A 12,721-nucleotide genomic window follows, 5' to 3' on the forward strand; every position below is an offset into this window, starting at 1 on the left:
CCATTTTGGTAGGGGGTACAGGCTGGGTTTTGCCCGAATTAAACGAAAATGCCTGTATTCATATTAGCATTACTGCCAAACAGCTATACAGGGTTACAAACAAATGATTATGCATTTTTACAACTAATTTTGTGTGTGAAATAAATGGTAAAAAAAGGTCTCAGGTTAGCACATTTTGCCCAAATATTTCTATCATTTTTGCCTGAATTTGAGGATTTGCTCCAGCACTATATAAAATTGTAACAAACACACAAATTTTGATTAGACCAATAAATAACAATAAAATATGGAAACAAATTTAAACCTAATAAACCGAAAATGTAACAAAACCATAATTTTTCAATCTGCCAATATAAAACTGAACTAAAATACAAATTTCAAATTTACCAAAACAAAACTGTAACCAATCCACAAGCCCCGCCAGCCTAGAGGACATTCTGGAATCACCATTGTCTGACTATGGACAGCTAGAACCTGGAAACAAACATTTATATCATTGTGAATAACAAACAAACGTAATACTGATGGTATAATAACCGTGTTGTATTGCTAATACAATATCTGTGTAATATGTCTAACAGAATAGCCATTGTACTGCTAGTATAATATCTGTGTAATATGTCTAATACAATAACTGTCATATTGCTAATATATAATATCTGTGTAATATTTCTAATAAAATAACTGTGCCACATTGATAATATAGCTGTGTAATATTGCTAATATATAATATCTGTGTAATATTTCTAATAAAATAACTGCTACATTGATAATATAGCTGTGTAATATTGCTAATATATAATATCTGTGTAATATTTCTAATACAATAACTGTGTCACATGGATAATATAGCTGTGTTATATTGCTAGTATAATATCTGTAATACTTCTAATACAATACCTGTCATATTGCTAATATATAATATCTGTGTAATATTTCTAATACAATAACTGTCACATTGATAATATCGCTAGTATAATATCTGTGTAATACTTCTAATACAATAATTGTCACATTGCTATTATATTTCTAATACATTAACTGTGACATTGCTAAATAAAATATCATTGTAATACTTATAATACAATAACTGTCATATGTAGTACCCTATAGTACAATAATAATGGGGAAATATATTTACTATCGTCTGAGAAAATAATTGATGAAACATACTGTTATTGGGTGATATAGCACTAACTGACAATTGTCAGTACTAAATATCATACCTCAGACAAGCATCTAAATATGTATCACTGAGCTACATCACACACCCTTTAATGTACCACTGAGCTACATCACACACCCTTTAAAGTATCACTGAGCTACATCACACACCCTTTAAAGTATCACTGAGCTACATCACACACCCTTTAATGTACCACTAAGCTACATCACACACCCTTTAAAGTATCACTGAGCTACATCACACACCCTTTAATGTACCACTGAGCTACATCACACACCCTTTGAAGTATCACTGAGCTACATCACACGCCCTTTAATGTACCACTGAGCTACATCACACACCCTTTAATGTACCACTGAGCTACATCACACGCCCTTTAATGTACCACTGAGCTACATCACACGCCCTTTAATGTACCACTGAGCTACATCACACGCCCTTTAATGTACCACTGAGCTACATCACGCGCCCTTTAATGTACCACTGAGCTACATCACGCACCCTTTAATGTACCACTGAGCTACATCACGTGCCCTTTAATGTACCACTGAGCTACATCACGCGCCCTTTAATGTACCACTGAGCTACATCACGCGCCCTTTAATGTATCACTGAGTTACATCACGCACCCTTTAATGTATCACTGAGCTACATCACAAGCCCTTTAATGTATCACTGAGCTACATCACAAGCCCTTTAATGTACCACTGAGCTACATCACACGCCCTTTAATGTACCACTGAGCTACATCACGCGCCCTTTAATGTACCACTGAGCTACATCACGTGCCCTTTAATGTACCACTGAGCTACATCACACGCCCTTTAATGTACCACTGAGCTACATCACAAGCCCTTTAATGTACCACTGAGCTACATCACACGCCCTTTAATGTATCACTGAGCTACATCACAAGCCCTTTAATGTACCACTGAGCTACATCACACGCCCTTTAATGTACCACTGAGCTACATCACACGCCCTTTAATGTACCACTGAGCTCCATCACACGCCCTTTAATGTACCACTGAGCTCCATCACACGCCCTTTAATGTGGGCGTGTCCAGTAAGATCTAGTGTCAGAAAAATAAAATAAGTGTGTCCCATAAGAGTTACTGTCGGAGAAGTAAAGTGGGAGTGTCTAGTAAGATCTACTATCAGAGAAGTAAAGTGGAAGTGTCCAGTAAGATCTACTGTCAGAGAAGTAAAGTGGGAGTATCCAGTAAGATCTACTGTCAGAGAAGTAAAGTGGGAGTATCCAGTAAGATCTACTGTCAGAGAAGTGGGAGTATCCAGTAAGATCTACTGTCAGAGAAGTGGGAATGTCCAGTAAGATCTACTGTCAGAGAAGTGGGAATATCCAGTAAGATCTACTGTCAGAGAAGTGGGAGTTTCCAGTAAGATCTACTGTCAGAGAAGTAAAGTGGGAATATCCAGTAAGATCTACTGTCAAAGAAGTGGGAGTATCCAGTAAGATCTACTGTCAGAGAAGTGGGAGTTTCCAGTAAGATCTACTGTCAGAGAAGTGGGAATGTCCAGTAAGATCTACTGTCAAAGAAGTGGGAGTTTCCAGTAAGATCTACTGTCAGAGAAGTGGGAATGTCCAGTAAGATCTACTGTCAAAGAAGTGGGAATGTCCAGTAAGATCTACTGTCAGAGAAGTAAAGTGGAAGTGTCCAGTAAGATCTACTGTCAAAGAAGTGGGAGTTTCCAGTAAGATCTACTGTCAAAGAAGTGGGAATGTCCAGTAAGATCTACTGTCAGAGAAGTGGGAGTTTCCAGTAAGATCTACTGTCAAAGAAGTGGGAGTGTCCAGTAAGATCTACTGTCAAAGAAGTGGGAGTGTCCAGTAAGATCTACTGTCAAAGAAGTGGGAGTGTCCAGTAAGATCTACTGTCAAAGAAGTGGGAGTGTCCAGTAAGATCTACTGTCAAAGAAGTGGGAGTTTCCAGTAAGATCTACTGTCAAAGAAGTGGGAGTGTCCAGTAAGATCTACTGTCAGAGAGGTAGGAGTGTCCAGTAAGATCTACTGTCAGAGAGGTAGGAGTGTCCAGTAAGATCTACTGTCAAAGAAGTAGGAGTGTCCAGTAAGATCAAGTAGATTGTCCCAGTACTCACAGGAGCTGGAGACTCGCACACAGAACACCTGCTGATGTACGAGCGGATCTGTTCACCCCGCACAGGGTTCATCATCGCCGTCATGGGCTCCGGCGTGGACAGCCAGTAGCTGTAGTCATTGCGCGAGGCCACGTTGCACACATTGTTGATGTTGCAGAACATGAACGGCATGGTTGTGAATCGTCTCAAACAGCTGCCAGCATTACCTGCAAGTTCACAGTTCATGGTAAAAAATCTTCAATGGAATATTTATTCATAGACACCAAAATGCAAATTAATACTAGGATACAACTCCCCTCACACCAGATGCATGTATCTTTCTTCAGTTCATAAACGGATCCAAATTCTAACAGAATAAAATGTAAATACACTGATAACATCTAGGAAACTTCTTTTTCAATGCCTGCAAATTGAAAAACTTCTGTTTAATATTTGATATTATAGTAGCTACTTTATAAATCTGTTCATTCAGTCTTCATCTTTAGAGTTATTTAGCTCAGCTTTGTAAATCTGCTATATTTGTTTCAACCGCATACATATTGTAAAAAATAAAATGGGGGGAAAAAAGTATATATGCCTATAAACCCCAGGTTTTTTTGGCAAATGATGAATTTCAAAATTCAAAAATAATCATTCTACTAATTTTGAAAACAGTAATTCCCAAATTGAATGTAAAAATTTCATTTAATACAATAAAATACTAATACAGTCAAATCCACTTAATTGGATGTCGGATTATTGTATATTTCGGATATTTGAATATGTTTGTCCTGCACGGAACCATTTACCATTATGGCAATACAAAATCCAACGGTTAATTGGATGTGTTTTTTAACGTGTTTTCGGATATTTGAATATAAAATTATCCTTGCCGAATGGCAATTGCATGTAAAACATAGGAAAGTTTGTGTTACTTGATGTTTTTTTTTTTTAATTTATGATCGTACGTAATACCATACTATCGTACATGCAGAAATGAATACTTTTAATTTTATTTAATTTCATTGTTAAAAAAAGAGAAAAGACTTACAACAAACTTAAATTATTTCGGATGACTAGTTATTAATCAATACATTTCCTAATTACATCGTAATTAATCCATGAACTCTGAGATTCATCTCAAATGTGACCCAATGGCCGAGACAATGCAGGACAATCAAGGATCAAAGTCGGTCATTCCCACCTTGTTGGCGGCCATGTGCGTTCCGTAAGCAGGCATCACTTAATCTCATGTCGGCCACTTTTGAAGCAGTGTATGTTTAATCCATAAATAAACACTTGTCAGATATTTTTCTCTATGAATTGTCGGTGACAGTAACAAACAAAAGCCGTTTGCTACTAGTGTTATTTTTAGCGGGATCTTTTGATCACGTGATTTTTCCTCTGCAGCTCACAATGTGAGGCCCCATTTGGGGTGACCGATTATGGTGATTACTGTTTAAATTGTTAAATGCCGACAAAAGGTAAGTTGTAGGAGATTTTCTTAGCAAGTTGGATTAATAATCTTTTGGCTATAAATATTGACAAGAACTTTTTTTTCTTCACAATGTCAACATGGCAAATAAACGGAAACGAAACGATTTATCTTTGGCTCAGAAATATGACGAGATATGTGCCTAGTATCTCGCCAATGCTAACCCAGAACGAAAAAGACAGAGAACGGGAAAAGCAGCCAATGTGGAGAAGGCCTTATCAGAATGGTTTTCCGTCGCCAGACAAAAGACATTCCAATATCGGGCCCAATATTAGCGTTTGTGTTTGTGTTTTTCCTTCTGTTACATTGAATAACGGCCTTTCCCTTATTTGACTTTGGCCAGTCTAGTTTACCTGTCAAATCAGTTACAAATGCACACAGATTAGTCAGATAGACGTCCTGGTAAAATACAGAACATGGAAATGACTACTTATTCAAGATTATATTGGGTGGTGGGGGTGGGGTCTTGTTGCATTTGATTTACAAATGTACAAAGAAGTTAATAATAGCCATTTAATTATCAAGAAGTTAATAACGGCCTTTTAATTATTTGACTGTGGCCAGTCTAATTGAGCTTCTGGTGGTTTTATCTGGGTCATTAGATGTTTAGTCACTTCTACTTCTAGGCGTACAAACTTAATAATGATAACAGTCACAATATGGAACTTGGAATCAGTATTTTATTAACACAAAATACTTACCGTTTCTGACGAAAATTCCACATGTCATGAGGCCCAAATTGGGAGAATCGTAATTAGGGTTTGCATAAATCAACAAGAGGTCTTAATTGGGTATATCGTATGTCGAAATTGTACCTTCGGTTTATTGAATATGCCGCTTATTTGAATATAATTTTGTTGCACGAGGCACATCCAAATAAGCGGATTTGACTGTAGTACTAATGTTTTATGTTAAAGAGATATACCTGTGTTTGCTGCAATTTTTAAGATGTTATCAACTAACAGAGACTTTTTAACGATTGTAATTACATATCAAATATATTTTTCTGCATAAAATGTTAGTGGCTGTATATTAAACGTGTTTCTGATCGTTCTAATATTTGTACTAGGTTAAATTTAATTTTATTTCCTAAAATATGTTTTTTTTCGTACATATGAAATTATTGGAAGACAAAATCCAGTTTGGGCTTCTTACAAATATTAAGATGACCAAAAACACATTGAATATACAGACACTGATATTCTAAACAAGAAGTTGATCTAATAAGTGCAAACTTTACATAAAATGAAACCACAGTTGGATCCATCAACATCCAGTTAAATTTCAGTAATGAACCCCTGCTACACCTGTAGCTCAGGCCAATAGGAACCAGGGGATGGGGGATGGGGGGAGGGGACTCTACTCTATATAAAGATACCGTTCCATGGACCTGTATCAAACAGGTTTAAAATATCTAGGTTCATATGAAAGTGTTATGTCACACTAGAATGATTAGTGCACTACGACTTTACTGGAACATCAGTCAAAAGAGTTTGTTGATATCAATTTTAAAATATGGGTAATAAATAGGATATTCTCATTGTAAATTTCATTGTCACTGCTAAAAGCTTGAATGAACATTATTTTACTCGTTACATAAACATGATATGAAATGGAAGCTTGTTTAATATCGTATAAATCTGTAATGGTGATATTTTGCTTACCGAGATCTTGTCCATGTGATCGTGAATTGCCCATAACGTAGACAAGTGAATATCCATCCCACATCTTGTAGGTGCCCCGTGGACATTCCGGAACCCTAGCGGCTTGACTGTGTCTGAAAAATTGAATATGCATCAATTAGAAACAGGGACGGGATGTAGCCCAGTGGTAAAGTGCTCACTTGCTGCGCGGTCTGGTACTCACTTGCTGGTATTTCAAAGGCCGTGGTATGTGCTATCCTGTCTGTGGGATGGTGCATATAAAAGATCCCTTTTTACTAATGAAAAAATATAACGGGTTTCCTCTCTATGACTGTCAAAATTATCATAGGTTTGACATCCAATAGCCGATGATTAATAAATCAATGTGCTCTAGTGGTGTCGTTAAACAAAACAAACTTTCAATTAGAAGCCTTCATTACAATATTAAATACAAAAGAATACTAGTGGAAATATTTGTTGCAATATTAGACAGGGCGCAATACTGCGAGTGAAACACTCGCCTATGCGAGTGAAATTCTGTTATGGCGATTTAAATTTGCAAAACACTAGCCTTTTGGCGAGTAGATTATTTTTTCAGAATGAAGCTGTCACTGGAACATTTATTTCACTAATCAGTCAGACAACACATATACTAATGATCGAAACTGTAAAAATACACTTCCGCATTTTGCCCCGTTTGCGGATATCACACTCTCCGGCCGACTTGACGATCGAGGTGTTCGGAAAGCCTCGTGACACATCGGGGTTTTCCGATTGTAAATGAGTTTTCTCAAAGCATTGGACCAATTGCTTCGCAACCAATTTGTTTGCACCTAAAGTTAAGCTAAATGTTACATGGCGGGAATATGCTAAATAAATTTTTAAAAAACGTTCGAGAAAGTTGTTGGTAACGATAGCATATCGTGAACAAAAATAAATAAATAAATAAAATACGTCCTAGTTTCAGTAACTGTAGCCGTCGGTATACTTGTCGGAATCACGTAACCCAATTAAAAAGCGGTTTACAAAGGAAAGTAAAACAAAATAGGATGAGGTTGGTGTTTAAAGTTCTTTAATTATGTTATTATAATTATCCATACTAATACATGTACTTCATATGTTGCCTGGCGAGTAACAATCTCTAGTTGGCTAGTATTTTTTTTCATCCACTAGCCAGTTGGCGAGTAAATATAAAGTGCTGCTTTGCGCCCTGTTAGAAACATTTAAATTCATGGTGAGGTATGTGTTTAGGATTTGCAGTAATTGTGGTAATGAATAGAGCTTAGCACAGACATTGTTTTAAATTTACATCCACGTCCCTGTCCCACGAAACAATCTTAGCACTACGATCACTCCAGGGAATAGGGCCCTGGGCCCCGTTCTACAAAGCGATCTTAGCGCTAAGATCACCTTAAGTGCATATGTTAGGTGTGCAGTTACGGTGATCTTAGGGCTAAGATCGCTTCGTGGAATGGGACCCTGGTCAATTAACAATATTACCTAACAAAACCCACTTCAGCCTTTTACTGAAGGATCATTATAATTATATATTAACAAGTGACTAACCTTGTTGCAAGATTTATGGTAATTATATTAGAAACTGCATTGTTTGAAAAATATATCAGATCTACCATCAACATCACATGTCAAAGCCAACTCCAGTCCTTCTACTGCAGTATTTATGGTAAATATATATCCATGTATTCATTAGAGCTCACCACAGTTCTGTTTTGTATATTCACTAGAGCCCATCCAAAGTTCTTTTGTTGCAAGATTTACGGTATCAAAAATTACCCACATAGCAGTTAACAAACCAGGTCCATCACCAACATCACCTAAGAAATAACACTTCAACCCTTCTACTTAAGGATTTATGGTAATTATATTCTGTCTAGAGCCTACTCCTGCAGGATTTACAACAATTATATTAGAAACGACCTGCCTTGCAAATAACAAGTCAGGTCCATCACCAACACTACCTGACAAATGACACTTCAGCCCTTCTACTCGAGGATTTAAGGTAATTATATACTGACTGGAGCCCACTCCTGACTTATGTTACAAGATTTATGGCAATTAGAAACGACCTACCTGGTAAATAACAAGCCAGGTCTATCACCAGCATCACCTAACAAGCCACACTTCAGCCCTTTCACTCTTATGTTAATTATATATTGATTGGAGCCCAGTCCTAACTTCTGTTATAAGATTTACGGCAATTACAAACAACCTACCTGGTAAATAACAAACCAGGGCCACCACCAATATCACCAGAGTCACCAGGATGACCAGGTGAACCAGGAAGACCAGGCAGTCCAGGCATCCCATCATGACCTGGCAGTCCACGCACACCCGGCAACCCAGAATCACCATGGATACCCAGCTCTCCAGGGTAACCCGATTCTCCTTTCCTACCAGGTAATCCAGGCAAGCCATCTTGGCCTACGATGAAAGAAAACAAAATGAATTTTTCTTTAAAAACACCTCAGGACATTTTAATCTATGTCTATTTCATGACAAAATATAGTGAAACTCTTTAAAATTAAAACCTCAGTAAACCGGAATTCTCTTAAAACCAGATGTTTTTCAAGGCCCCTTTATTAATATTTACAGAAAATAACCTCTCTAAACTGGATGCCCCTTGAAACCAGACTTTTTACTTGGTCCCATGTGTGTCTGGTTTATAGAGGTTTCAATGTATTACAAAACCAATATTAAATACTTGGTTGAACAGTATAACATTTTATGTACCTGATTAACTAAAACACCATATTGCATACCTGGTTATATAAACAAACGTAACATACCTTATGAATAATACCTGGTTACATAATATATGTACCCATTAAATAATATAAATATTACATACGTGGTTCCATATATATATTACACACCTTGTTATATAAAACAGGTTTACATACCCGATTAAAGTAACAGACCCAAATTTACAATGTGTCTTTCACTATGAGAACCTTTTTTGATAAATAAAATTAGAAAATTTGTTTCTAATTTTCATTATTATTCATACTTACCCAGTACTAGCACAACAACAATGCTATACGACCCTGAGTTATAACCTCCACTGCAGAATTATCTCCCCTTGCCGGATGTATAACCTACACCCGCGCATGGGTAGACCGTATATCCTTGTTATCGATTCAAAGTCCGGAATGACTGAATCAAAAAAGACCTCCCTCGGGGCGGGTGGGAGGTAACGGTTGTTGTGCTAGTACTTATTCAACTTACCATACTAGCACAACAACAATGCTATAACAGACGTGATATAACACCGTTAAAGCACGAGAATTTAACATTAAAGGGAGGAGGTAAGAAAACAAGGAGGACTTACCTATTCAACCAGTAGTGTTCATCTCAAGTAATGATACAGTAAAAAAGCAACCCACATCATACGAGGTATAAAATGTCAAAGTGACTTTTAAATTGAAGAACTACAATCCCAATTAAAAGTAAACCAAGTTAACAAGGTGAGGAAACCCGCACACCAAGTAATGGTAAAAGACATTCGACTGCCCCAGATAGTCAACCATCCACCCCCCACTCTCCAAACAGGATGTGGAGAACTATCTCCCAGAAAGACTGCCGCTAGCGACCAGACGAAATAAGGGTCGCCCCCTACTCGTGGCCCTGCGCACCGAAATGAGTTGCTGCCCTGCAATGACTGACTGAATCCGCCGAGTTCCGTCCGGACCAACAGCCATATCACGGAAATAAAACCGGTCAAACGTGTGTCAACCTTTCCAAAATCCCGCACTCATGACCTTGAAAATGTCCAAAGAATCATGGAAATTAAAGGAAGCAGAAATCGCCCGAATCTCATGAGGTCGAACTGAGAAATTCCGCAGAACATGATCACCCGCCTTCTCATATGCCAGTTTGATGGTTGCAGCAATCCATCTCGACAAAGCATTCTTCGTAATGTCTCCTGGTTGGCATGTGAAAAAGATAAACAGTCTCTTAGTGTTTTGCCGGAGATTTCTAGTACGCTCCAAATAGAATTTCAAAGCCCGCACCGGACAAAGAAGTCTATCAGAATTATCCGCAGAAAGCGTACGAGATAAACACTGAATGATGGCCGGAGGAAACTCTTCCCCTGGCACCTGGTTCTTAGCCACAAATACAGGATCAGTACGTAATGTAACTGACCCATCCGTATTGTAATCCACCAAATCATGCAAAAAAGCATGAATCTCACTAATACGACGGCAAGCCGCTAGTGAGACCAGAAACAAAGTTTTCCACGTCAAATGACGAAGACTGGCGAATTTCAAAGGCTCGTAGGGCTTGCCTTTGAGTGCATGCAGAACCAGAAAAACATTCCATTTAGGCAAAATGGAAGGCTTCTCAACCGTGTTTTGCAACGACTTAAGCAAGTCATGCAACACGAGATTCGTTGAGAAATCTTGACGTCTACACTGCCTCAGAGTAGTGAAAATGGACGACCGGTGACTTCTCACTGTTTGAACCTTCAGCTGTCTTTCTTGGACAAGAGCCAGAAAGTACTCAGCTAAGTCATTAACAGTAGGCGACAAGGGATCCACGTCCCTCTCAGTCACCCAACGAACCCAAGCGCGCCAGTGACACTGGTAGACCCTCTCCATAGACTGGTGCTACGAAGAGGAGACGAGCTCAGCAACCCATTTAGAAAAGCCTCGGTTTCTCGTGAAGTTTTCGGAGGGAAACCCCAACAACCGCCATGCGTGAAGTCGCAACCGCACCGGAGAAAACCTCTTGAGCTGCCCAACTCGTTTGGATGCCAGGTTGGTCCGATCGCCAGAACCTTCTCTGAACCGGGGGGGAAAGGCTAAAAATCCAGTCCCATCCAGTCCATGCTCAACGCATCGTACTCCAGTGCCAGTGGGTCTGGTACCGGTGATACAAACACTGGCAACTGACTGTTCAGAACGAGTGGCAAACATATCGAGTTGAAGGACTCCCCCACAACTGACAGAACTCGATAACCGGGAACGACACAAGCGTCCGGTTCACGGCAACGATCCACTCCGTCCAGAATCTGAAGCCTCCGGGCCTCCCCACCGGATTGAACGACCGACTCAAAGCGTGATAACCGCCAACGCGCGACCGACGTTCACGGACTCCCTCTCGAAGGAATGTGTTTGGCATCGATAACAGGACCACTCCCCAGTTGTCGTACCATTCCAGAATCTACAAGCGAAATCCCAGCTGAACCATCCACCTCGGGAGCAATGAGGGGGGGGGGTTTTTTGTGAAGCGGTCTCACCGCTGAACCGCACATTCAGCTGCCGCCAGCGATTGCGAGATGGGCCTATCAACACATGGAGTGTGCCCATAAACACGACACACTTTGCTCCACCAGAAAACGTTGGCCTATGGCAACATCCTGAAATGTGAGGGTTCTTGCCCCAAACCCCCCCCCCCCCCCACGATCCACAAGCGTTTGAAACCACGCCCGAGATAAGTGAAACCCTGTGTTGGCACTAATTCGCTACATTGACCCAATCTGGGAACAACCCGCAGATCACATAGCCGTCTGTGATGTCCCAAAAAAGCTCGGAATTAACCAATTCCTCTCATGTTCTTGAATCCGTATACCCAACGAACTGTACAAGCTGTGCCCGCACCATTCGTCCTTTACTCCAGTAAAGACGTGGAGGCTTGTGTCCCATGCCGAACGGAGTCCAGAACACCTGAAGGATGCTGCCAGTCGTAATGAGACGCGCAAAGTACTTCCAAAAATCTCGCATGGGATTGGAACATGCACGGTAACTCTTCCATTAAAGTGGGGTGTAAAGTGAACGGCCTGGGCCATGCCTTGTCCACTAGACACTCTGGATCGGAAGAATCTTAACCAAGGCCCACGCGTGAATTCAGGGCGCCCTATCCCAGCTGAGACCATCCCACACTCGGGGACAAATGACCTTGACAATTGGTCTCTTGAAACCGTCTGAAAACAGCACCATTCAAATCCGCCAGCGATTCGAGATGGCCTATCAACACATCGTGTGCACACGCGGACAACACTTTGCTCCACCAGAAAACGTTGCGGGCCAACATCCTGAAATTGTGAAGTCGACGACGCCTCACCACAAGGTTCGAAAACCACACCGAATAACCGAAAACCTGTGTTGGCACTAATTCGACTTGAACCAACTGGTGAATAAACCCCAATCGGAGATCTGTGTCCGATCACGAACGTCCACACCCACGATACATGCCGTCTGTGATGCCGCGCACCTCCAGGAATTGGGCATCATACCCACACAGATGCCTACACGCCCCACCACTGGTACCCGAGTAGAT

The 12,721-nt window shown here is 40.0% G+C and overlaps 1 protein-coding gene across 1 annotated transcript in view; it reads right to left on the reverse strand.

Moving 5' to 3' along the window:
- Positions 1-12,721, reverse strand: part of LOC121372205 (collagen alpha-2(IV) chain-like) — a 91,889-nt gene that overhangs the window by 2,961 nt on the left and 76,207 nt on the right. The window contains exons 36-39 of the mRNA XM_041498492.1: positions 8,656-8,863; positions 6,443-6,555; positions 3,305-3,510; positions 388-474 (exon numbers count right to left, since the gene is read on the reverse strand). Of these exons, the coding sequence (XP_041354426.1) occupies positions 388-474; positions 3,305-3,510; positions 6,443-6,555; positions 8,656-8,863 (614 nt within the window). The remainder of the gene's footprint in view (positions 1-387; positions 475-3,304; positions 3,511-6,442; positions 6,556-8,655; positions 8,864-12,721) is intronic.

The sequence above is a fragment of the Gigantopelta aegis genome, chromosome 1, assembly GCF_016097555.1.
Source record: "Gigantopelta aegis isolate Gae_Host chromosome 1, Gae_host_genome, whole genome shotgun sequence".
NCBI lineage: Eukaryota > Metazoa > Mollusca > Gastropoda > Neomphalida > Peltospiridae > Gigantopelta > Gigantopelta aegis.